Raw genomic sequence first — 27724 nt, 5'->3', positions numbered from 1 at the left:
CACCTTATACAGTGGCCTCGGCCAACAGTATATGAATAGGTGAATGTGACATGAAGTGTGAAGCACTTTAAGTGGTTGGTAGACTAGAAAGGCGCTATACAAGTGTAGGTACATTTACCATTTAATGTATGCACAGCTTTTTTCTCTGATAAAATAAGATCCAGGGGCCGTATTCACAGACATTGTGAGAACACTCAGAGAGCTCCTAACTTAGCCTAAAAATATTTAGTAAGGAGTCCTAGCTTAGAAGTGATTTAGGGAAGTTCTCAGAGCAACTCTGAGCAAGGAAGGGACAGAAACTTTTACCTTAGTGAGGAGGTGTGGTTGACCCTGTTGTTAGGTATGATGCATTCTTTTAACAGATGTGATTGGTTGTCATAAACACACCTCTTTGTGAGCCTGCAAGGTGTGGACACCCAGTGGAAATTAAATGAACTGCTAACTGTGAAGATGTTGCCATAACTGTCAGCTGATGGAAGGTTGAGACAGACCCAAGTCATCACTGCTGCACTGTTGCATTTTTCCAGTTTTCCAAATATCTTAGTGCTGTGATTGTTTCATTTCTGATGTTATATTGTTATTGTGTTGGGCGGGAAATGTGAGCGTATCCCTAATGAGATGGACCACAAACATTATCCCTGCGCAATGTAATATTATCGGATTTCATTCACTCACTGTCATTCAGTGGAAAATACTGGAAAATATTTCTCTTAACTCTGTCTGGCTCTGCAATTTTTTCCTCTGATTAAGAAACTGAAGCCTCTTAAAAGTCCTCCTCCCTGCTCCTGATAGTTTTTAACCTCTGGAACTTCATAAAGGGCTGAGATAAGTTGTAAATAACCTTTATCTTTACAAGGACCTAGTCTTAACTTTAAGGAGAATTTCTAAGAAAATGTCAGAATTCGAAGAACTTTCTTAGAATTTCGTCACTAGGAGCAACTGTTAGAACTGGAACGCTTTGTGAATACGGCACCAGATGTTCAAGAGGTTTTTACCAGGAACTGAATTATCCGCAGAGGTCCCTTCCTCTCCAAAACAAACAGATCCAGTGATTAAACTGCTAAAAACATGAATAAATGTGATTGGCCCGTTCTAGAGCCAGTGTTGGTTTGTTCGCTTTGTCCATGCTGTGGGAACGTGGCCGTGCAACATGGCCGACTCTGAGAGCGTCCCTGCTCCGTATGTAGATAAACGGATCATTCGAAGTTGACGAAAACACAACAGTTCTTATTTTCGGGTGATTATACCCTTCAGGAAAACATACTTATTGTGTTATATTACATTTTTGCTGATATATCCCCCCTGAATCCTACACACTGGACCTTTAAGCAGTTTTTGAGTTATTGCACAAAAGAACACGGGGTAATAATCCCTTGCTTCTGTTATGTAACATGTTAAAAGTGCACCAACACCCACTTATACAGACAAACACACACACACACACACACACACACACAGAGTACAGTACACTTTGTACCACCGTGCATAGCAACCCCTCCATACAAACATGCACGCACATACTTGTGAAATCAACTTTTTATGAATGACAGCCCACCTCCACACTGCATGACATTTTGTCCACAGACAGTGCTGTTGTTAAGAGTTTTTATTTTCAAGGAGACATAAAAAAAAAAATCCAAATGCCAACAAGACATTTACAGCAGTGCCTCTCTCGTGTGACAAGGCAACGACTTACTGTTGCTATAGTTATTCTGTTGAACTTCAAACTCAAAAATCTTTTTTTGGGTTATATTTTAAGAGATTTTATAATAACTACCATTTTCCTCTCAGGGAGTTCTTCTGAAGAAACCCTTAGTCAACAGCACAATAAGTTCCCCAAGTACCTGCTGCGAGTCCAGAGATGGAGTGAAACTCATTTAGAGAAAGTAAACTAGAACAAGTAAAGCTGGCGGTATCTGCTTGTGTGGCTTGTGTGTGCAGCCGTCACTCCACGCTATCACGCCGCTCCCCTCTCTTCTCCTTCAGTGCTGCCAGCGCCAAACTTGTTTTTCATCGCTCTCGACACATAAGAGCAGGGTTGTTTTGTTGCAGAGCGAGACACACTTCTCCACGCTAAGAGATAGCAAAGCTTTCAGCTGTCAAAAGAAACCTCGAGGAGTGTGTGAGGAGAGCACAAAAGAGGCTCGTCTCCGAATTCATCGCAGTGCACCTCCAACTCGAGCTGTGCAGGGGGGCGTTGAAGATGGACACCAGAGTGCTCCTACTACATATGGAGCTGTATCGAGTCTCCGTCAATGCATGCAAACATCTCCTCATCTCACCCTCCTCTCTGTTTTTCCTCTCGTCCCACATTCTTGACCATGTGTATCATTCGCTGCATTTTTACTGTCACATTTCTTTATTTCTCTGTTGTACAGTGCAGTGAATCTCCAGTGTATCAGAGGAGCATTTGTGGCGAAATAACCCAGATAATTATCATCGAGTGAGTCAGTGGGAGTGAGTCAATGTGTTTGTGGTCAGGGGTGATCATGTCCTCAAGCATTTATTGACATTGCAATATGTTTCTGAAATAATATCTCTGTGGTATGCGCTTGTACGTGGAGCTCGTCAGGGGAGGCGGCATTTTGTAGAGTTGTGTTTCAGTTGATCCTGGTCCACTGAATCAGTTAAATTTTTATTAGGCTTACTCACAGATCTGGCTCACCCCTGAGCTCCATTCTTCTGTCATGATTGAAACCACCCTGCGCTTGTTAAGGTTAACCTCTCAGGGGGGTGACCTCTCCTTTTGTTTGTTTGCGTGTGACTGCATGCCAGCGTGAATGAGAGCGAGTCTCAGTGAGTCAGCTGGAACCATCACACATGGAACGAATCACTTCAACATAAAATCCCAAATCCCTGCGATGGAAAGCTCCGGCGAGCTATCTCTCTGACATCATACTAATAACAAAGACCTATGGACCAACAGGGAGAGGACTCGACTCTATTAAATCACTTCTGACGGGATCGGTCCCTGAGCAACTCAACACCATGACTCACCCACTCAGGCTGGGTGTCGTTACTGCCACGCTCTCCGTGCACGCTGTTCAATCCTGACAGAGAGCCCCTCATATTTTCAAGATGCTAATAAATTGTCTCGGGGCTTGGTGGGACCATTGTGACATTTTGTTGTGGATCTAATAAATGTGTATGTTTTCCTTCAGGCATATAGTCACAGCGTCTTTCTGCTGTGCACCCTATGGGGAGCACTTTGAATACACATTTTGCTATTGTTCATGTGCGTTCTCTGTCTAACACTTTGCTACAAACATATCAGGAATGCAAACAACTTGCTTTCTGACAAATTTTGCCTTTTTCATGCATATTGTGGTGACCCTTCACCGTTTACCCAGCAGCTTTTTGGGCATCAAATGTGGGCGTTTTGTAGCGACCTGTCACTGTACATCCAGTGGGTTGTTAGGCACCAAACATAAGTGTTTTGTAACAACGCGTCAGTGTTTTTCCAGCAGCTTTTTAGGCACAAAACATGGGTGTTTTGTAGTTACCCATCACTGTTTATCCAGCCGCTTTTTGGGCATCAAATGTGGGTGCTTTCATTCACTGTTTTCCACAGCTTTATATGTACAAAACATGGGTGTTTCGTAGTGACCTATCACTGTTTTTCCAGCAGCTTTTTAGGCATCAAATGTGGGTGTTTTGTAGCGACCTGTCACTGTATATCCAGTGGGTTGTTAGGCACCAAGCATAAGTGTTTTGTAACAACCTGTCAATATTTTTCCAGCAGATTTTTTGGCGTCACACGTGGGTGTTTTGTAGTGACCCATTACTATTTTTCCAGCAGATTTTTAGGTACCAGGTATTGGTGTTTTGTAGCAACCTGTCACTGTTTTCCAGCAGGTTTTTAAGCACAAAACATGGGTCTTTTGTAGTGACCCATCACTGTTTTTACAACAGCTTTTCAGGCATCAAATGCGAGTGCTTTGTAGCATCAAAATAGAACACAAAAGTCTGCCCCCAGTGTCATTCTAGTAGCACCCAGGGTTTATGCAGGGTTAGACGAATCTCTTTATTCTGCACCATATTGGAGCAGCAAGACAGGCCTGTAAACAAATACAAGTAAACAAGGAGGGGGGGGACAGTAAGCACTATGACTTTTGTATTTCTCAACCAACTTCAGTGAGTTGTTTTTATATTTAAGGGTTTATGATATACGTGGAGAAGAAAAAAACGTTTTGTCTCCAGTTACTTAGAATCTTGATAGTGAGGCCGTAATAATCTTATATGCTATATTGTAGGCAACTGAACTTGCCTGAGTGTCTTGAAGACGTTGTCTACAATATGGCACTTAAGATTACCATGACCTGGCTGACTGAGAATCTTCACTGACATCAACTACATAACTTACGTTGTGGAAAATAATTTCTTGTCATAAGGAATTGTAAAAAATCTTGATTGTCAGGCATGGGGTTATTTTCCTTGGTTAATACTTGTGCAGACATCTTTATAGTATAATTTACTGCACATCAAATGTACAGAAAGATTTGTGAAAATGACATTTTCTGTCTCTGTCCTTATGATTTTCTAAATTATGTGGTGGACAGAGGAACACAGAGGAACAAGTGAAGTGACGAAGAGAAGTGTGACAGTGTTTGAATTAGTATCCAGGGCAGGTAAGACCTGGGCAGCCTTTGTGTTTGAAGGAGAGGACGTTGTCGGACATTAATTGAACTTCATGTAGTTCCCTCCCAACACTGCAGATATGTTACCTTTCTTTTTTTTTTAAGATTATTTTTGTGGGCTTTTGCCTTTAATGACAGGATAGAGAGTGAAATGGGAAGACAGAGAGAGAGAGAGAGAGAGTGGGGACTGACATGCAGCAAAGGGCCGCGAGTCGGATTCGAACCCAATCCTGAACGTGATATTCATGTCCTGTAAACACACTCATTAAAGACGGTTCTGTGCAAGACCACATTGTCTCTTTCCAACCTGTAGAATATGACACGCCCACTGATGTCATCACAGTCAAAACTTGAGGTCACAGGAAACCTGCTGTTTCTTAGATCCAGCTGGGAACTAACGTTTCGGGTTCTGAACCAATTTATTTTTGGTCAAAATGCTCCAAATGGTTCAAAATTAGGTGTGGGAACTGGAACGGTAGAGCCTGCACCCCTTGTACTGATTATGATAGATTGATGATAGTGATAGATTTATTTTGTGTCATGCACATTAACATGTGTCCAACCTTCACGGGTTTACAAGACACCACTGAACTGACATTGCAGTAAACTATCCAAAGTACAAAGTATTATTTTACTGCTCAGTCCAGAAACAGAATACTCTGTCTTCTCTCCCAGGCTTGGCAAAGAAATTCAGCCACAAAAAAAGGTTCCTCTTCTGAAACAAAACTCAAATTTTTCATGATCATTCATTCTCTAAAGCTAATGGCAACGTTCCTGAGTGCAACTGTGCACATGGGGATCATTGAACTCTTTTTTTATGAGACAATAAGTTCGTAGTTTTGTAGCAGCCTGTGTTTTAAATCCAACCCAGCCCGTCAGTCTTCATCTGTATCAAGTCAAAGCAAAAAAAGGCCAAAAACATCTTTAAAATCTGTCTGTCTCATATTGATTGGATATATATTTAATAGAATTTCCTATTTATTCAGCACAGGCCTTTCTCACATGGTTATATAATATTACGCTGCCATATTTTTTCTTCCAGCAGCTCTCTCATTTTTCACCATTCATGTGTTTACATCGCTGCACATACACACAGATACACACACGCTGCGCTGCCTCCACACACACTGCAGTGTTATTACATAGGGTGTCGGCTGACTCAGCCGAACCCCATTTCTGTCCGTCTCATAACAGCAAGCTCACAGATGTTCATTTTGATTCGCTCCAGTTCACCCCCCCTTCACACTGAGAGTCCATCGGTCATATGGAAGAATTATTTATTAAACATAACGAACGTCTGCTGTGTGCTACTGCAAGAATACAAATTTGAGTCATCAGAGAGAGCCTCGAAAAACAGCATGAGGTAAATACTCGGTTGACATTCAGCAGTTGTAGAGAGGTTCTGCCTCTGATTCTCTTCATATCTGCTCTGTGGCGTCTGGCTGCTAAAGCCTTTTCATCTGCTGTGAGTGACTGATGTGGCTGCCCTCTCCTCCCTGGGCATGTGCCCAGCTTATTGAGCAGCCCCTTGTGTGCGCCTTCAAAGAGATACAGATAAATCATAGACTAAATGTCAGTATCCAGTGGCCGAGCAGTGTCCATAGGCTCCACTAAACCAAAGTCACACACCTACCTTTACGCTCAGCAACCCATCCTTCCACCATAACTCTCTGCGCACACACACACACACACATATCTATCAGCAAGAGGGATGCAAGGTGGACACAGGGCTGAAACGACTGAAGTCCAGCCAGCTGACTCATTTCGGTGATAGGCGAGTATCCTGTTCTGCAGCCAGAGGCTCCAGCACATGATGGATGGATGTAATGCAGGAGAGTGGTTTCTCTTTATGCACACCATCCCTGCCTGACCTGGAGATGGACAAGAGGGATCAGGTTGTGACTGCATGTGTGTGTGTGTGTGTGTGTGTGTGTGTGTGTGTGTGTGTGTGTGTGTGTGTGTGTGTGGATACACCATTTCCTGGACCTGGAATTGCTTTTTGAGCTGCGGCTACGTGTGACAGCACATGGTGAGGAAGTAAAGTGAAGGACCGGCCAAAGACCTCAGAGGTGAGGTGTGGTTTTTCTGGTGATGAAATGTTTGAGTACCTGCAGAGGTTAGAATAACTACAGTATATTGAGTTTGCTCCTCTGTGTAAAACACACCCTTAGAATGACTTTCTCTCGATGTGTTCTCAATTAAAATGCCCTCTTGTTCAAATATTATTTTCTTCACCACAGTGTCCGTTTTGAAGCCGTGCTGGAGCTTTTTGATCGTATCACACAATCTCTCTCAGCAGATGGAGTTTGCTTAGTTGTTGTGGGGTTGTGTTTGAATGTTTGAATTCCGGAGCTTTTTAACGGCTTCTCGTCCGCGTTGGCCTCAAAAGTGGAGATTGAAAGTTCATTCTTGACTTTGAAAACAGCAGCTGACAAAACAATCTCACTTTAAAGTCCAGTGTGTAGCTGCTTTGGAGCCTTTCGATCAGCAGATTGGGTTGATTCAAGATTCAAGTTTTGGATCTCAACTTTTCGGCAAACTTGGAGAAAAGTCCTCCGAGTCTGGGAGGACTTTACTAGTAGTTAAGGTGTTATATCTTAAAAATGTCAAGATATAACACATCAGATGTCTCTATCAGCACCTTTTATTGTATGTGAATTTCCACAGTAGTTCTGTTGAGCGATACATTTCTTAGTGCAGGCTACATTAACAGAGAAAGCTCAGATCTTCTGCTTGCAACGCCTTGCAGGCAGCACATACATGTACCACTGCACACTATCCTCCTGCACAGCTCATGCAGCTGCAGCTTCAGCCTCTCTCTGCTGCATTTCTTCAGCTGTATGCACTGGCTCGAATAAATATGGCTGAATATCAGAGTCAGCCAAAACACTGTAACATGTATCGTCGTCCATAACATCTAGAGCTTAGATCAGGCCCAAAAATCCAGTCCAGTGCATGTCCTGTCCGAGCCCGTCCCGTCCCTTTAACTGTAATTATGAGCCCGAGCTCGGTTTAAACGCAACATTTTTTTTAAGGATGCGAACGTGAACATTGAAGGCTGACTGTCGTCTTTCTTTCCATGGCAACCCTTCGTCATGCGTCTCTTAAGTGTCGAGGCCCCCGTCTTTTTGCTGTCATATACCGGCACCGTGCTGCACTTGGTACACTCGACGAAGCCGACACACACGTTGTCACCGTCGACAGCTGTCCACGGGTTGGCTTCGGTCTCGGGGAGAGAATCTAAGCTCTAATAACATCCTATGCTCTAACATTTTGGGATGCCCTTTTTTCGCTGTTGGAAATGTACGTTTGCAGTACCACCAAAGAGAACAGGAAGTTTTGTTTCAGAGCAGCAGCTCCAGGTTGCCAGGGGGTGTACTCTAGCTAGAAACTAGGGCAGGGCAATAACTATATACAGTATATGGACACATTTTCAATCAAGATCGAAATTTAGACAGCGCTGTTTATATCGATATAGAGTCAAGTTGTGTTACATAACACAAACCCGTTTGCATCTCTCCTCTCTGCCCCACTCACTCACTCACTCACTCACTCACTCACTCACTCACTCACAAGTTCTCCATCAACACTCAGAGACACAAAGTTGCTCCTCTGTTTAATCTGTCTGTTAGATAAGATAAGATCTTTATTGTCTTCCTTAGAAGAAATTTGTTTTGGACCTGCGAGAGACCGTCCACTGTCACACAGCCGCTACATATACAGACAACATATAAATTAAGAAGACAAATATATACCCCCCGCCCCAACATGTATTGCACATTGCCCCTAAATTTAAAAAGTTGACCTTCATTTCCTGCTGTTAAGCAGCTTGATTGACAGTGGGATAAATGAAAATTTGTACCTGTTCAACTTATAGTTGGATAACCTATACCTTCTGCCTGAAGGCATCAATTCATACTCCTTATGGAGGATATGATTCAGATCTGTAATAATTTTTTGGCCTTGCTTCATGACTGTCTGCTCAAATATGTCCTGTACTGAAGATGGGGGCAGCATGCCAATTATTTTACCTGCCCTCTTAATCAAGTTTTGAAGTTGTGATCTTTGACGGAGCTTTGACGGCCAGGTTACCAAACCGTGTTGTGATGCCATAACAGATAATAGTTTCAATGGATGCTCTATAAAACAATAACAATACATTTTTATCTACTCCATGTACCCTGAGCCTACGCAGAAAATAGAGACGTTGACTGATTCTTGAACACACATCGTCAACATGATAAGCCCACTGTAATTGAAAATCAAAATGAATGCCTAAGTACTTGTGTACTGTAACCTGATCAACTCTTTCCTCATTAATAAAAACTGCACTATGATCACCAATGGACCTGGGGTCGAGCACCATTTCTTTTGTTTTCTTGACATTTAAAACCAGATTATGCTCCTCACACCACTGCACACACCTTATTATCTCTGACTTGTACACAGCAATATCTGAGTCCGCTGTCAGTAGACTCAGCATAGCCGTGTCATCAGAGAACTTAATAATGTAGTTGTTAGGATGGTGATTCCTGCAGTCATTGGTGTATAATGTGAAAAGAATAGGAGAACTGACGCAGCCCTGGGGAGCACCAGTGTTAATAACCTGAATGTCAGAGAGAGTTGAGTTAACTTTCACCTGTTGCTGCCTGCCTGTAAGAAATGAAAAGTACCATCTGATTATGTGATCTGATCATCATTAGTCTACAGTGTGATATCAGTCTATATGTCGCACAAGCTACGCTAAATCAGTTTGTAAGATGAATGAAATTACCGCAGTAGCACACGTGCACTCCAGCACTGGGCTGCGAGTTTGTGTGTGAGGTGGATCACAGAGCGTCTGGCGACAGATGTGTTTTAAAAAATGTAGCAATAACACAGACGTTTCATGTACAAGACGTATAAAACGAGGACAAAGAGTCTTGTTCCTTCCCTCCCTCGGCCTCTCTGTTGATGCTCTGTGCGTAAAAGTTTAACAGCCTAAATAGTTGTAATATTTAAACAGTTTTACATTTTTCATTTGAAAGGCCAACAGATGGAAAGCAACTTTTCAACTCGCCCTACAGAGATTTTTAATTGTTTCAAACCTACTTGATACTTTTATACTCAGGTTGTAGTTTTGTGTCCTGTGCTGTAAACCTTTAGACCTCTGCAGCTCCAGTGCTGTGTGCAAAAAGTTAACGTAGAGTCCTGCTATTTATTTTAAATCATTTTTCATTTACATGTTGTGCAGCTGTATATTTTCAAAATCCCTGTCTTTGCATTTTATTTTGATCACAGTCTGTATTTATAAAAGTGCCTGTGACATCTCAAATGTCGCAGCTGAAAACATGGAGCCCATTTTGTAGGAAATACATTCACATCAAATTCATTTTTACATTTTTTTCCAATTAAAATGAAATTGCCGCTAACATCACGACTCACGCAGCCCTAGTGTTTTGTCAGCTGATCACATATGTTGTATTTACAATTCTACAATCCAATCCAAAAATGTAGTGGAGCAGAAATGAGATGTAGAGGTTAAAGTGCCGCACTGCTGTAGTACAGTACAGTGCTGCACTTTGGTAAATGGACTTAATTACTTTTCACTGGCTGATCCAGAGTTCATGTCGGGATAACAGAAGAAAAAACCCAACCAGCAGCCTCTTGAACACAAGCGGAGGGAAGTAACATTTATTCAGATAATATCCTCAAGAACAGTTTTGTGCTTCTTTCTTTGCTTCCTCGATCTGACCAATAGTCCAAAACCTTAATGATCCTGAGGAGGGAATTACATCAGCCTCAGAAACGCAAGCAAAATGCAAATATAAAACAGCTTGGCATTCTCACCAAATAAATGGCTGTAATGATTAATAGACTAATTGATTCATGAGCTAATTGTCTCAGCACTAATGTATGCAAACACAGCGCGGACGCGTGCCTGTGTCAGCATCATGCCCTTTGAAGATGAGTGTGAGTCAAGGATGGAGGCAGCATCTGGGTCAGCACGGCAAAAGATGCACATGTCAAATCAGCAACTGCAGCTCCTCGGGCTGTGCTTTCCAATACAATGCCTTCTGCTCTGTTGTGCATATTATTAGCAGACGTGCCTAAAAACATCGCTGCTGACTACCCAGGGCCTTTGAAGACAGCCTTATGAGAGCGTCGCACAATCCCACAGCAGTGAGCCGAGGAACAGAGCAGACACCTCAGTAGGTACCTGTCCCATGTTAATAGCTCCTGACACATTTCATACTCAGTGCCGCATTGTCACCGTGACATCAAATCTTTGATCTGTGATATGTAACAGCGCCACTCGGGTGTGTTTTCAGACCTCACAGCGTCCCTTTTTTGGGTTTAAAATGTTGGCAGTGTTTGCGTGAGTGTGTGTGTGAGAGATGAAGGGAGGAAAAGAACAAGATAGAGAGACTTTTGTGCCCCCTGAGGTTCTCTCTGATGCATCGGGCAGCATATTGTCAGTGACAGCCCAAGTTATTAAGGCTAAGAGCGCATCACTTTACTTGCTCTGCAGAACCGTAAACCACAGAGCTGCAGAAGCTCCCGCTGCTGCTCCATCCATCTCTATATGGTTCCTCTCCCTCCGATCCTTCAATAATACTCTGATTGATCTCTCCCCATGTTGCGTCTTTCATTCCCTCAGATCCACTGATGACAATGAAACCCTTTGTCTCCCTCTCCATATGATGGGATGTAAAGATGAGCCTCTATCATGGAGATGAGGCGAAAAGAAAAAAAAGATTGCTGCACTCTTTGATCTCAGTTTCTCATTCAGTCTCTCCGGAAGCTATCGTGTGTGTGTGAGTGTGTGTGCACATGTATGCTCACGTGCAGTGTGAGTGTATATCCGTGAGATTTGTGCGTGTGTGCGTGCACAGCAGGTGTTTGTGTGTGCAGATAGACAGACGGAGGTTTCAAACCTCGGCGATGGCAAACAGCAGCAGGCTTTTGATGATGCACAGTGCAGAAGCGAGCTTCTTCTTCTCTGCATCACAACCAGACGGCCTCGGCACAACAGATCTGCCAAAGGAACAGCGGGGTAAAGAGGAAATGTGCTCGGAGGCTGACATGCATGTGCACACAGGCACACAGATAAGACCTGCACACACAGTACTCCTCCCCTGCTGGACTCTGCAGCATTATGTTAGCCTTTTTATTATTTTATCGTTTGTATGACTCACGCGGGGGTTAACCTCACTGTTAGAGGTGTAGAGCTGTGCACCTTAGAGTGGACGAGAGCTGCTGGATATTGGAGCCCAGAGATGAAAGAGAAACAAGTAGCTAAAAAAACTACAGCCTAAAGACACCTTATTAAAGATCTCGCTCTTTTCATCCTTCCTCCTGCTCCTCTTCCGATCCGTCTGCCTGCTTATAAAGCTGGAAATGCACGCTTGAGCAGCGCCCTCAGCGGTAGTGGACAACAGAGGTCTCCATGGCTCGTTAAAGTCTGTCTTGCTGTATTGACCTGTTTTTTCTTGCTGCTGTTTGTTGGTTTCTTCTTCCGCAGTGCCTCTCTGAGTGACTGCCTCCACACTGTCGGACACAGGCCTCTGGCCACAGCACTAGTCTCAGCGTATGGTTCCATATTGACTCTACACTGCCTGGAGTGGCAAACAGAACCTACATGAGGAAACTGGATCGTTAGTGTCATTGACAGAATCTGTAGATTTTAGCAGTGGAGCTCCACTCAGTACTAAATGAAGCCATCGTTATCAGCTCAGCCATAATGTACATTATTTCCTGGTTAATGGCTTTCTGAAGGACCACAAAGTCCACAGAAACGATCATGATGTGATACCTCTGAACGTGGAGCTGTTAGCTTTAATAGCAGAGCTTATATGGGGATAGTTTTGTGCCGAGAGAGCAAAACAGTTTGGACCAGAAGAAGCTGAAAGTGATGACTTACTGATGTGGACACCAGACGTGTCGGTCAGACGCCATTGAGTCTCATTTATAAAACAGCGTGTAGGATCCGTACTAAAAATATGCATACAGACAAAGCAAAAAATGGCGTGGGCCAAAAAATATTTGACAGTGTCTACAATCAGGTTCCACCCCACCATCTGCGTTGCCAATTTCCTGTCTCTGAAATGTTCATAAGCATGGGTCAAAGTTTCTCCCACCAAGTCTGTTTCTACAGATCACAACTTTTGCGTGGGAAGTGGTGTACACCTCTTTCAGGCCTCCTTTTGTACGTACGCAACGTCTATACATGGTCATTGCCATTGGCTTCATAATTAACTGAACTACATAGTCATTGACTAGGAGACCAGATCATTCAGACCGGCAGAGCTATTCCTAATTTTCCCCTTTATCATCCTAAAAGTCAGCTAACTACTGTAGTGCTGGTGTCGACTGAGCTGTACTGGACCCGACAGACTGCAGGGCAGATAGTAGTGCTCAGGGAGGTGGTTGGACATGGATACTGGGCGAAGGAGAGGTTAATGTCATGATCTGTCAGTCTGCTCCACATCACAGGAAGTGAACAGGAGCGGGGGCGAAAAAAGCCCCGCCCGCTCAGGTTGACCGCGGGGTGGCTGTGACTGTTCTTTCACCTCCCTGCCCCAGCAAAGAATCCAAAAGGGACAGAGGAGACGAGAGAGGCTCGACCTGAGCTTTATTTTAGATTTTTGTTAAATGTCTTCCTCTGAGCCACAATGGGATTAGAAAGGACAATTTCAAGGTTACTTCTCACTGTCTGGAAAAATAAAGCTTGACAGTTTCGTCACATGCTGCAGCGCAGTGATTGGGAAGGACAGGGTACCTTGAATTAATGTGAACAATCATCCATTACACCCACCAACACGCCCTGGCTGGATGCTCCAAAGTTGAAAGATACAAGACACACATACTCCATGTATCAACAGAATAGGTGTGTACTATTAAATGAGCCAAGAAAGCATCGAGCCAGTTTTATCTCAAACATGTAACTAATGGATATTTAGTACAGTCGGCCAACAATAGCAGGCAAGCCATCCGGAGCCAAGAATATATTTCTGAATGCTGAGTGCTTTGGGACGCCACCTGTGTCTATTGCCAAGTGCGCTGATGATTATCACATTGACTATAATAAGCCCGCAACATTAAGCCTGCACGCAATGTGTAGCAAGACCATTCCTTTCAATTATCTGCTTAAAGAGTTGATCGTGCTATTCTGCCAAGGGTAGAGGGATAATGCCATTGTCCTTGTGGCACAGCGAGCCCAAAATAGCACCAGAAAGAGTCACCCCCCCCCCCCAGCATCTCATCCCCCTTCTGTGTTGTGTCATCGATAGGAAGCTGAAACTCACGCCTCATGAATTCTGCCATTAAACACAATGAAACGTTTGATTTAAAGTTGCTCAGCATAAACTTTTTTTTTAAATTCTGTTTAACAAGGTACAACTGGAAAATTGGATGGTGTATTCTGGGGTGTTCAACCTGGTCATTAGCCATGTTATGGCAAAAACACCCAGCCTGTGCAGACTGACCTTATGTCGAGATACCATCCCACTAATTGGATTTTAAGAGGCATGTATCTAAACTCTGGGGAGAAGGGGGCGATTGGGGACATTGATTTTCTCCACATAACATTTTTCATGCCAAAGCCCACCTCCATCCACAATTAATCTTTTAGGCTCTGGAGCCACTAATTGACTTCACACTGACTCCCTTTTACCGGACAATTACAGCTCTCGGCTTTAACAGTGGCAATAAGAGCAACGAAGCTTGTCCGAGGTGGGAAAACAATCCACGCCTCCCCCATTTCAAGGGAGAGTGTTTAAGGGGAGTGGTGGTAGTTCTGCTGGGGATGTGCTGGTGTACACATTTTCAAACCGATTTGATATTGAGCCAAACGCCTGACTGCACAGGTATGCTAAATTTTACCAATAGGTGTCACACTTGACTCAGCAGCCATTCCCAGATGGAGCATATTGACCACCACCCACCATGTCCCAATAGCAAACAAGCTACCGACTGCTGCGTAACATTAGAGCTCTCTGTCCACATTGAATCCAATAAATATGCACTTATTTTACCACTTAAAAACATCTGTAAGATGGGTGAACAGCTTACTTGCTACCTTCCTATGTTTGTAATGTTACTTTTTAAACAGAAAACACAAGTTTTATACTGTCATATCTAGAGGAAATGACATACAGTATAGCCAACAGCAAGTATGTTGTTATTAGCGATGGCCATTTAGCTTAAGCGGGATTTATGCCTCTGCATCTAATCAACGCCGTACCCTATGCCATAGCCTGATGTGCACCTTCCCAGAAAATGTAACTACATGTTGCAGCAACACAGACCTCCTGTTTATTTTTGGAAGCTGAAACAATTTCCCAATAAAGCCTCCACAAAAATAGCATGTCAGGACTTGTGCGTGATTTATTCTGACTTCATATGGGTAGAGAAAAACTCCGCTAGTCGCTCGGCTTGTAAAGTGCCATAGGCTTGTGCTAATAATGTTAGCATGTTGTATTTGTTAGGAAAACGTGTTTAGTATAAGACAGTTGGTTTGTCAGTGAACCTTGTGAGTTGTAATGGAGCCAAATTTGTAATGTTACCTTTGTTAAATGTTGCTGTTGTCCCTGGCTTCATATGAGTAGAGGAAAAGTTTGCTAGCCACTAGGCTAATTTATACAATGTAAAATGCCAAAGGCTCGCGATATAAACGTTAGCATGTTGTATTTGTGGGGAAAATTTGTCCAGATAAAGACAAGTGCTTTGTCTGTGAATGCTGAGAGATATAGTGAAGCTGATTTGTGTACTTGTGTTTGAAATTGTTGCTATGACCTGGCATCTGGGCATCTGTCAAAAGCTCAGCCAGTTTGCATAAAATCAAACCAGTTTAAGCTTGTACACTGGACCAGACTGGCAAAAACAGAAATTGACCCACCTCTAAGTTTTACCACTTTCATTTTAGTGAACGTGAGCATGGCTTTGAAGAGTTGAGACCATTGGTGGTTGAACCCAAAATGTCTTTCTGTGTGTGCCTGTTTGAAGAGAAAACCAGACTTGCCATTTTAAGGAGAAAGTGGAGAAACTGGGTGTCTCTTAGATGCCAATACACTGTTGATTTTCTCTCTGCCTGTCACACAGAATGAGGCAGGACATTCTGTTACCCTGAGTTGCCAAATGAACCTAACAAGGTGGTAATTAGCAGATGGCGGGGGCTTTCTCGCTGTTTCTGGAGCTGCACAACTGTCAGAGAATTGCCTCATTAGACGCCCACTGACACCCCTGCTGGTGACATCTCTGCATTGCTTTCGCTCTCATTTAGTGAAAGCACAGTGTCTATGCGAGCCCATTGTAATAATTTGACTGCCACTTTACTGGGAGCGTGGGTAAATATCTTTACTGCTATAGTCAATTGTTTTGGCCCTGGTGAAGTGAGGGCATGCTGGCGTGCCAAGAAGCGAGCCAAGCGGCAGGGATTTTACAGAAGACAGGTCTCTTTGCTTTCGGCAGAGTGGTTCTTGTGCCAAATTCATGAAACACTGTGGCTGATAGTTTCACCTGAGTGGTCAGCATCTCGTGTGCAGGCCTATGTGCCAAAAAGTTGGTTTATTTCAATATTTCTCTCTTTGCCAAGTGTTCAAAGAAATTTGGCCTGTGTGCTATTTTTGTTTTTCATACCCTCATACACCTTCCAGTCATTTCCTCAGGTTTTTGTAGAAATAAAAAATAACGGCCCTGACACCCCACCACCCTGTAGCAGTTCAACAAGCTCTGTTGGCTGTTTAGTTGTCTAATAAATTCATACAAATACAACTGAACAACTTCTGAATTCAAGTTTCACAAGAAGAAGACAAAGAACTAAGACAAACTTTATTGCCATGTTAACTCATCGTAAAACACACTCATTTAAAACTCACCTAAGCCATCTAGGTTTGTCACTGTTCCAACAATCACCAACTGGTTTGGTTGGGAGAAAAAACTTGATTCACCAAGTTAGATGTGAAAATGTGCTTTTTATCCCATGCTGTCTCTCTGTGCTTTTTTATTAATCCTGTAACGTTATCCCCATCACCCTCAGTCACCACCTCTCTCAGCTAAGCTGCCTGCCTCAGACTGACCTCTAGTGGCACATGTTGTGCACTACATTTCATCAACCATCTCTGTATCAGTTTAATAGAAAAAGGAGCATCTGTATTTTTGACAGTATTGAAAATCATACTGTCAGGATTTCTGAATACCCTGGTATACCGTAATACCATGAGACATACATACTTAAATTCTATCCATGAACATGCTAGCAGTACGGCTGTAGATTTGGCAGTGGTGGTCCACCGTTTTGGTCCAGACTATAGCCTGTATGTGGGTCAAACTAAAATATTAAAGTACACATCAATACATTTTTCCCAAAGATGGTTTTCGTCATTTTAGGTTGTCCTTCTCACGCTACTGTTTGTGCTTGTGTTCATTTTCCGGATCAGTTTGTTTTTTTAGTTACTTGATGCTATAAAAAGGAGGTTTAACGTCATGATTGACAGCTGTGTTTGCCAATTGGTGTGCTTGTGATCAATAGCACTGCTCGTGACTGGTCGGATGAGTGTATGGGCCCACATGTGATACAATTCAGAAATGGCAAAATGGAAGCAGCATTGTCTGGAATATTTTGGCTTCATTTTTGTACAGTGGGACTAAGTGGAGACGTGTCACTGATCTTAACAGTCTGCGGTCAAGATTGAAACTTCTCAACATCTATTGGTCAGAATTCCATTATATTTTTCACAGACGGTAACCAGAGGACGAGGCCAACTGACTTTTGTTATTCCCTGAATTTTCCTCCAGTGCTACTATGAGGTTATCTTTTTTGGTTTTGAGTGGAATCACTCAACACCATTGGATGAATTGTCATGAAATTTGGTTCAGACATTTAAGATCACTTCAGGACGAATTGCAGTAGCTTTGATGATACCTTGACTTTTTATTTAGCGCCACCATTAGATCAAACTTCAAGTTGGCCAGTACTTTGGTTGATGAGCAATTAGCCATACATCAGCTCAAAAAAAAAAAAAAACGCTTTTCTGAAGTACAACTAAATTCTTAAGCTGAAAACACACAAAACAAGAATGTTTCTCTGTGAGAAAAATTCAATAAATAAACTCAAAAACACGCTGGCACTGCAGCTTCTTCTACCTTTGCATTAGCTTAAAATCATATTTGCACACCCACCAATCAAACATGATTTCCCACCTGAAGAGCCAATCTTTGTGCTGTGGCTCATGTCTGTCCTCATCCATTCTTCTACACAGGAGAGACGAGGACAGCAATAGGTGAGAGATCTCTTTACAGATCTATGGTGAGGAGAGGAGTCAAGCTGCTACGGGAGCTGGGATGTACAAGCAGGGAGGGAGTGTGGGAAAATGTGCTTTTTCAGGGGCCACAGGGCTGGAAATAGAGTAGTAGTAGGAAGTGTTGTGGGGTGGCTTGTTCATAAGCACCAGGCGCATCTAGCTGCCGCCAGTGTGGTTGTACACAGAAAATGATAAAGGGGGCTGTTTTAACAAAAGATAAAAGGAAGGTGCCGTTCACTGTTTGTCGCTGCCCTTTATTCTTGTTTTCACTGTGTTTTTCTGTAAATTTGGCAGAAAAAAAACAAAGTTCGTTATTTCCCCAAAGGATTGTGGACATTAAAAGGCGTTGGTGTGCTGCAGCCTGCAGAAAGGTTGAGTTGAAAATAGTGATCCATGCTGCTCAACCTGTTTTATAATAGCAGAAGGACTGAAGCTCTCGTCCGCTCCTTTGGCTGAAAAACAACTTGTCTCTGAATGAAAGACTTTTTACAAAGCGCTTCAATAGTTTTGACATCAGTTACAGAAAATGACAGATGGTGAGGTGAACTCAGAGTAGCAGTTTCCCATGGCAGATACCAAAATCTAATTGTCCTGGGGGACTGGGGGAAGGATGATGGGCAGCAGCATGTGCTTTGTTTTCATTTCTGTGGATGAACGTGGGATACTGTGAGAGAAGGACAGGAAGTGTGGGTTTTTGTTCGTACATCCAGACAATAAGTTTACTTAGACTCTTACTTAGATCTTTTACTATTGATCTAAGTAAATCCTCTCCTGTCTTTTCTCCGCCTCCTCTTTTTATTTGTAAATACTGAAAACTAATAGCAAATTTTCGACAGCGCCACAGCGAGGGCTTGGTTTCTGTTTGTCTTCATAGCGACTGATCTAAGAGGACAGGCAGAGAGAGGCTGCGGTGGAGGCAGTGACAGGTTGATGCACGCTCCACTTGAACACAGAGGCTGGTGAAATTAAAGAAAACTAAAGGTTAAGTGGTGAGCAGTCGGAGAACGAAAAAAGGGGAAGATGCAGGGAAGGCGGATACCTATTCAGAGAGTGATCTCAAACATAGGTACGAGGAGCCCTGTGGGGATCTGCCAGAGCTGATGAACCTCCACGGCAAGGGAAGCAAAGACGCACAGTCAGAGATGGAGCGATTGAATGATGATGAAGGAGCAGGAGGAAGGAGGCGGGGCGGGTTTCCATGTGTGTTCCCATGCATCATCATTACTCCCCTCTGCAAACACCCCCCCTTCTCCCTTCACTCTCGCTCCCTCTGTTTTTAATGATTCGCCATCCTTGAACTGCAGCCCCCCCCCCGTTTCCCCACCAGCTCCCCCCTGCATGAGAGAGTGTCTAATAGCCAGATGACAAGGCACAAAGGCTTCCATTGTGTCCCACATGCCTCGTACTACCAGCCCGGCAGGCCAGTGATGCGCTGCCTTGTAACCTAGCGGGAAGTTGAGAGTTGCCGCTCCCTCCCCTTCTCTCTTTCTCTCTCCGTCTCTGGAGATATGATGCAGCACGCTAACGCAACCTGACAGGCGGGCCACAAAGACTGCCCTGTTAGAAGCACTTGAATGGGAGTTTGCTGTGGACCGAGGAGGTGATTTGCATGTGTGTGTGTGTGTGTGTGTGTGTGTGTGTGTGTATGGGAGACAGAAAGAGAGAGATTGATTTTGTTGACCCAGTGGGGTATCTACTCTGAGTTGCAGGAATCCTGTGGTAACAATTAGCTCCATCAATTGTCCGTACTGAAACCAGCTGATCTTTAAATGCAGTCCCTGAAAATGGATCCAGAGAGGCAAATCTGAGCATGATAAAAGCCCCTTGTGAATCTAGAGTCACTCCCATCCCCTTGAACATGGGAACAGGCCCGACCCGGCAGGGGAGGGACCGGGATGTATATTGTTTGTGTTTGTTTTGGGGTTTTCATGTCTCATAGCTTCTGGGAACATGCACCGCAGGCTTGTGGCTTTGCAGTTGCAAAGCGTAGCCAGACCCGGCTTTTGTTTCCTTGACCTAAATTCCTCACATTCATTGTGCCAGTAAAAAGTCTATAGAGTTACATAATGGAGAGCCGTGCTTCTCTTGGCCCCGGCCCTCACTCGTACCCCTGCCATGGTGCAGTTACTGGACCGTTTCAACTTTTAGAAATATTTCACCACTGGAAAGATGGTCACAAAACTGGCCTGTCTATTCAGTAGAGAGACTTAAATACTTTTGAACGTGATGCTACATTTGCTTTTGCTCAAGATGTAAACCTACAACTACCAGAATGCACTTCGCCACACCGAACCAATAAACTCTTCAGCTGGTGGGCGACGTAATACGAGCTTGGTCCTGATTACACAGGAAACAATATGTTGAACAGCTGCTAACAAGTAATCTCGAATTCCAAAAATATGTTTCTGAAAATATTTTAGGCAATGCAGAAACAGAATCATAGTTTATATTTGAACAGCACTAACTATAGCCGGTGCAGTCAGTGTGGTTGCACTGGGGCCCGTGGGGTTGAGGGGCCCAATTGCCGCCTGTGCAAGATTTAACAAAATTTATTGGTGAGAACTGCAGATTGCAACCAGCTGACACTTCTCCTGGTTAGGATTCCTTCAGTGTTCATTGTTTAGGAGGTTTTTTACAAGGTGTTGTGTTATCCACTGAGGTGGATTGAAACAGGTAAAGACACTGAATAAAGCAGTTTTACGTTACACATCAGTGTTTCTCCTGGGCTTTTTGGCTCGTCAGAGACAGGGCCCCAGCCCAGCACGTTCAGGAGGTTTTTACCTGGAGCCAAATTATCCGCAGAGGTCTCTTCCTCTTCAAAACAAATGGATCTGTGGTTTAAGCAGGTAACACCACTGAATAAAAAAAAAACAACAATTTTTTTATTGACGCTAGGGGCTGCTAATTACAGTGTCTGACACGAAAATGTGAATGACTTTATCTTGAGCCAAAGTTCGGTTTGTCCATTCAAGGCTACTGTAGAAACATGTCAGTTAACATGTTGGACTCTGTATACAAGGACCTGCTTCCTATGTAGACATAAGCGGCTCATTCTAAGGTAACGGAAACACAGCTATTCTTATTTTCAGGTGATTTTACACCAAAGAAAACATACTTATTATATCATATTCAGTTCCTGCCAACCAAATCCTAGACCTTTAAAGCACATTTCGTCTCATCTGGCACATTCAAGCTGTAGGATCTGAGCGCTGGTGAGATGCAGGGAAGTTTACCATAGTTCATTTACACACACTGCCCACATTGGTGATACAAAGCTGGTTGAAAATCTTCAAAGTATTCCTTTAAGTAAAGCAGCAGGCAACCTTGTAAGCCTCGGTATTTCAGAATCACTTGAATTATTAGCTTATGTGTTTGCCTGCAGAGCAAAAGCATTGCCCAGAGAGCTTTTCATAAAAATATTTTCAACATCATTTTTGGCAGATGTTAAGGGGGGAGAATCGACCCCCTCGACCCGGCTTCATGATGCCGCTGATCTGCCATGCCAGCGGGAGTCGTTTTTGTCCCCTTAGGGGCTGAATGAGAGAACTTCATTTAATTTACAATTTTTTTGAATTTGGCAAGCGATAGCTTTTTACTCCCCAGCAGCCAAGTCCATCCTTCAATACTTCCTGCTGAAAAGCATGAAAAATACTGTTGAAGTTTCAGAGTAGAGTTCTTGTTGAGTGTGGGATGCGTAGGATGCTCCTCACTCTAAAATGTTCTTTTACTTTTACTGTGTGAATATTTCTCTTTGTTACTATGCAGTATGATTATGTTTTATTCTGTTTCCTTCTGCAATTTTCTGCTTGTTTGAACCCTGCCACTCTTTTGAAAGACAGGATATCTTTTTGTGTGTGAGTGTGTATACATTAGTAAAAAGATTCAAATGGAGTTTAAAAATGTTTCATATTGAAATCAAAGAAGTCTTCAATGACTTCTGAGTGCGTGTGTGTCTGGCACACTGACTCAGAGTAGTGTAGTATGCTAAAATATTAATCAGCAGATTAGCCGACAGCAGAATTAGTCTCATGATGGCAAAGTCGTGTATTAACAATCTCTGTAGGTGTCTTGCTGAGAGAGGTGTGTATTATCTTACTGACTGATGTTCCTCAGAGAAGCTTGATGCAGATTTCACAGCCTGGCTTCTGTTTGATTTTGATTTGTCAACATTTTCTGATCTACAGAAAATCTGCAGGATCTTAACACTTGCGTCAGAAAAGCTGGCAGACGTTGCCAGCAAACAATAGTGTATTCCAGCCTTGTAGAGATGTGTGTGAGACCATAGGAAAGAGAAGAAGCAGATGTAGAGCACATGGATGGATGACTGAACGGGCCTACCAGCCACAGGCCCGGGGGTCCAAAGTGTTGCCTTACCTTGTAAAATGCCACTCAAATCAACACCTCCTAATCAGGAAGAGACCAAAACAACTACAGAATGACACAAAACAACTACAGGGATACACAAAATGACTACAAAGAGACACAAAACAACCACAAGGGGACACAAAATGACTACAAAGAGACAATTAAAGACTACAAAGAGACACACAACTGAAAAGAGACACAAAGGACTACAAAGAGACACAAAATGACTACAAATAGACAATTAACAACTACAAAGAGACACACAACAACTGCAAAAACAACTATAACATGACAAAATCAATGGCAAAGACACACATAATGACTACAAATAGACACAAAACAACCACAAGGACACACAAAATGACTACAAAGAGACAAGACTTAACCACAAGGACACACAAAATGACTACAAAGAGACATGAAACAACCACAGGGACACACAAAATGACTACAAAGAGACAAGACACAACCACAAGGACACACAAAATGACTACAAATAGACATGAAGCAGCCATAAGGAGACATAAAATGACTACAAAGAGACACACAACAACTGAAAAGAGACACAAAATAACTACAAAGAGACACAAATATTACAAAGAGACACCAAACAACCACAAGGAGACACAAAATGACCATTAAGAGACAACTAAGGACAACAAAGAGACACACAACTGCAAACAGACACAAAAGACTACAAAGAGACACAAGATGACTACAAAGAGACACAAAATGACTACAAAGAGACACCAAACAAACACAAGGAGATACAAAATGACTACAAAGAGACAATTAATGACTACAAAGAGACACACAACTGCAAAAAGACAAAAAAGACTACAAAGAGACGAACAACAACCACAAGGAGACACAGTGCAACTAAAAAACACAAAATTACCTCAAAGAGACAAATACCAGAAGATGCATAAAAGAGACACAAAACATCCACAACCACCTGTGTGTTCTGCTCCTGAGTGGGAGAGGTGGTGGGGCCCATTGCATATCTGTGCCCAGGGGCCCTACTGTCTCATAATCCGCCCGTGGTAGAACATGATTTTGACGAGGCGCATTACAGATATAGTTGTGAGTCACTCTGGTGACTGTCAGAACAACTGCAACATGATGTTTTAGAGATATCCGACTCGTAGTGCTCACGTCCTCACTCGTGTGTGTGAGGTTAATTGTGTACACCCTGCCAGACAGTTTCAAGGAGTCAGCGCTGGTTTTTGATGCCGGCAGTGTAACTGAAGCCATATTCAAAGCAAATCTGCGTGTCCCTTCCCGAGGAAGGAGCTCCTGCCCCACACAGCTGGAGTCCACAGAGAGGAAGAGCGCTACTAGAGCAAACACAAGGGAATTCTTTTTCTGTTTCTTCTTTCTCTCTTTATCTCCCCATTTCCTCTCTGTCGCTCAGAGGAGAATGGTAAATTTCCTTCCTCCTTGAAGATCACAGTGCAGCCACCTTCACTTCCTCAGACTTTGCTCGAAATGCTGTCGTTCCTGAGAAGCAGCAGTCCTCGATTCATTTTCCTGTTTTTTGTCATTCATGCATCTGGGTTTTAATGAAAGAGCCCAATTAATTAATGTTTCATCACATAATACAGCTTCAGTATCTTTACCACTTAGCGCCCAGACTCCTCAGGTACAAGTAATTACTGTCTAGACAAGGACCCTTTTTGATTCAGGGCTCGTAGCACATGTTGTTGTCCGTCGGTGGAGTTGTTGTAGCTTGTTATGAGTATTAAATTTCAGCATGTCCTTTTGATTGTCTCGAAAGCAAATCATCAGAGTGGGCGTTTTGTAAATGAGCGGCGTGTAGATAGACGCCCGCCTACGTGATTTAATTGTTGGACTGACCCAGATTTCTCTTTCCTTTCTACTAGGTAAGGTGTTGAACACTGATTTGCGTCACTACCTCAGCCTGCAGTTTCAGAAGGGCTCCCTGGACCATAAACTCCAGCAGGTGATCAGAGACAACCTGTACCTGCGCACCATTCCCTGTGAGTACCCTCTGCATCCTTGGGCGCCTCCTCTCTCTGTCTGCTTGTTGACCTCTGACCCGTCCAGATGGAGCTGCTCTGTTGTCATCTGCAGCTCTGCATGTACCATCCTACTTAATTGTCTGCCTGCACTTTCTGTCTCTAAAAAAATTTAACTTATTTTCCACTCAGTTCCCTCCTGTCCTCCTCAGTGTCAGTCTTCCAAAACGGCACTATTCACTTCATAATCATAAAATAACTGTTAAAAAGCACCCAGTCTCAGGCTTAAAGGGTTAGTTCAGATTTTTATGCCTCCATGCCGCCGATCGTTGTGGCCTGAGGCATTGTGTTTTTGTGTTGTCCATCCAACCATCTCTCCATCCCGTTCTTGTGAACACCTCAAGGTTTTTTTCTCTAGTTTGTTGTTGGGTTTATTTATTTATTTTCAGATTTGGCGCAAATGTCCACTTGGACTCAAGAATAAACTTGTTAGATTTTGGTAGTAGAGGGTCAAGGTCACTATGTCCTCTTTTGTCTCATTCTTGTAAATGCAATACCTCAAGAACACTTTGAGGGGATTTTTTTTTATATGGCACAAACATCCACCTGGACTCAAGAATCAACTAATTAGATTTTGGTGGTCGGAAGTTTAAAGATTAAGGTCACTATGACCTCGTTTAGTTCATTCTTGATAAAGTGAATATCTATGGAACACCTTACTTTTTTTTCCCCCAAATTTGGCACAAATGTCCATTTGGGCACAGGGATGATCTGATTAGATTGTGGTGGTCAAAGGTCAAGGTCACCAAGACCTTGCGCCATTTCATTCCCATGAACATGATATCAGAAGAACATCTTGATGTAATTTCTTCAAATTTGGCACGAACATCCACGTGGACTCAACTATGAACTTATTAGTATTTGACAGTTGAAGGTCAAGGGCACTAAGACCTCATTTGTTTTATTCTTGTGGTCGTGATATCTCAAGAACAACTTGAGGCAGTTTTCTCAAATTTGACACAAACGTCCATTTGGGCACAGGGATGATCTGATTAGATTGTGGTGGTCAAAGGTCAAGGTCACCAAGACCTTGCGCCATTTCATTCCCATGAACATGATATCAAAAGAACATCTTGATGTAATTTCTTCAAATTTGGCACGAACATCCACGTGGACTCAACTATGAACTTATTAGTATTTGACAGTTGAAGGTCAAGGGCACTAAGACCTCATTTGTTTTATTCTTGTGGTCGTGATATCTCAAGAACAACTTGAGGCAGTTTTCTCAAATTTGACACAAACGTCCAGTTGAACTTAACGATGAATGGATTAGATTTTGGTGGCCAAAGATCAGTGTGACCTCATCTGTTTTGACTCTCGTGAATTTAATATCACAAGAACACCCTGAGGGAGTTTCCTTAAATTTGGCACACACTTCCACTTGGACTCAGTGATGAATTGATTAGAATTTGATGGTCGGAGGTTAAAGTCACTGTGATCCACACAGTCTAATAGGATAAAACAATAGACTGATGACATTTTATATCCAAAAGGTCAAAACCAGCTTCACCCTGACATCACAGTGTTCTGCATAAACACGTTTCTGGCCATTATTCAAAGTCATAACTCAGGATTAGAGTTTACATTTGGTCAGATACTGAATTGGTGACACCAATCTTGAAACTGCGCTAATTGTATAGATCGTGAAGCAGCCATGTTTTCACAGACACAGGTGTAAACTATAACTGCAACTTGACTGGTGTGCAGAGGCATTCAAGTGTGGGGTGGTAATTCTAGTTTGAAGCTGGGTTATATGTGGTACTTATCCATACTCAGTGTATTACCTACAGGCACCTGCAGGCAGAAAGTGAAACAATGTACTGCTGTGGACAGGGGCAGCACCAAAACGTATTTTAGCCACCTAAAAAAAAAGTCCCACCAAAAAATAAGTAAGTATATTAATGTTCTTCTGTGACTTTGTTTTTAAAGGGTCATTTCGGAATCATCAAAGTCACAATTATACAAAAAAACAAACCGCCCTTGGCAGCCGTAGATCAGTCAATCCCATGTTCTGCAAAATGAAGCTTCACGTTAGTTCAATCAGGACATGAAAGTCATACACCCCAGCTGTAATCAGCTGATTTGATCATTGTTTCTTATCAGTCACACACCGATCACAGCCCATTCCCACACAAGGCGGTCTGTTTAAATACGACTTCCTACTCACTGATTCCTGGTACACCAATGCTGCCAAACACCACTACTGCTGCTGCTGCTGCTGCTGCTGCTGCTGCTGCTGGCAAAGCCTTGCACCATCACCCCGGCCTCCACCTTTCTTATTCAGAGTTCTAACATGGCTCAAAGGTCAAAATGCTATTTAATGTCTTGCTTGGGCCCATTCGTGTATCCCCAGGGGCGGTTTTCTGCACTGTGCTCACTGTTTTGGTTCAGCATGCTGCTCGTCTATTCCAGGGAGCATCTTAAGAGCGGAGCCATCAGCACTAAACGTAGCTGTATTTACATTTGTTGGGATAAATGGTTGGATCTATAACGAGGGTGTTCCTGACTGAAGTAAAATATCTGTTTTTGTCAAAGGAGTCTGGTGGCGTTAAAGAGCATTGCTAAGCTTCCGTGGTGGTACTCCCTCCAGCGTCTCCATACTGGAGGTGTGCTGACTGCCATCTACTGCAGGAAGCACACTGACTATGGAGAAGTACCTCAAACAACCCCACTTAAAAAAACCCTTAGAGAAACTCAGATGTCCTCAGAAAACCTGAGTAGACTTAACACACAGACTAACATTATCTACCATGAGTGAAATATGCTTTAAGACTTCAGGGCTTGGACAAAAGAAACTGTACTAGGATGGAGGAGAATGAACTTTCTTGGTTTTTATGTTTAATTCAACAAAAATGAGTTTTGAGACAGAATATGTGAAGTATTGAATTAAGAGAGATGTTTATTTTCTGGTTCTGCTCAGACCTCGCTTATCTTAAAATTAAAGGTGTGAAGGAGTGCTGCTAACTTTGTTCTGTGCCGCTCCTCTTCAAAACAGAAGAATAAATAACCAGGACGGAACGATTTTGTTTTTATACCCGAGTGATTTTAAAATGGACATCAAGGCCAACAGGCGTAAATGAAAGAGCAGCTGCAGTTCTCTGAGCTGCACAGCTGAGTTAAAAAAAAAAAAACAGAAAAGAAAAGCATAGTTTTTGCCATTTATCACTGCTCCAGACGCCGTCATTATCTGTGTAACTCTCAGCATTTTGAAAGCCCTCATTTCTGACATTTTGCATGGAGTGAAAGTCATTTTTAAGGCATCATTTGAATATGCATTCAATGTACAATAAAGCAGTAATGATTAATTGGAGATGATGGCATATAATCAGCAGGGCTCTCCACTCTCATCTTGCTGAGTGAGTCTGCCCACTGATTCACTGTAGGAATATATGAAACAATT

At 42.9% G+C, this 27724-nt stretch overlaps 2 protein-coding genes across 2 annotated transcripts in view; one reads left to right on the top strand and one right to left on the bottom strand.

The window, feature by feature from the left end:
* Positions 1-27724, bottom strand: part of cd34 (CD34 molecule) — a 286734-nt gene that overhangs the window by 17209 nt on the left and 241801 nt on the right. The window lies entirely within an intron of this gene.
* Positions 1-27724, top strand: part of magi3a (membrane associated guanylate kinase, WW and PDZ domain containing 3a) — a 199109-nt gene that overhangs the window by 99016 nt on the left and 72369 nt on the right. Inside the window, exon 2 of the mRNA XM_049580722.1 lies at positions 24169-24285. Within this exon, the coding sequence (XP_049436679.1) occupies positions 24169-24285 (117 nt within the window). The remainder of the gene's footprint in view (positions 1-24168; positions 24286-27724) is intronic.

This window comes from Epinephelus fuscoguttatus, linkage group LG7 (assembly GCF_011397635.1).
Source record: "Epinephelus fuscoguttatus linkage group LG7, E.fuscoguttatus.final_Chr_v1".
NCBI classification, from domain to species: Eukaryota; Metazoa; Chordata; class Actinopteri; order Perciformes; family Serranidae; genus Epinephelus; species Epinephelus fuscoguttatus.
The sequence above is the reverse complement of the archived record's forward strand: the minus strand, read 5'-3'. Positions and strand labels throughout refer to the sequence as shown.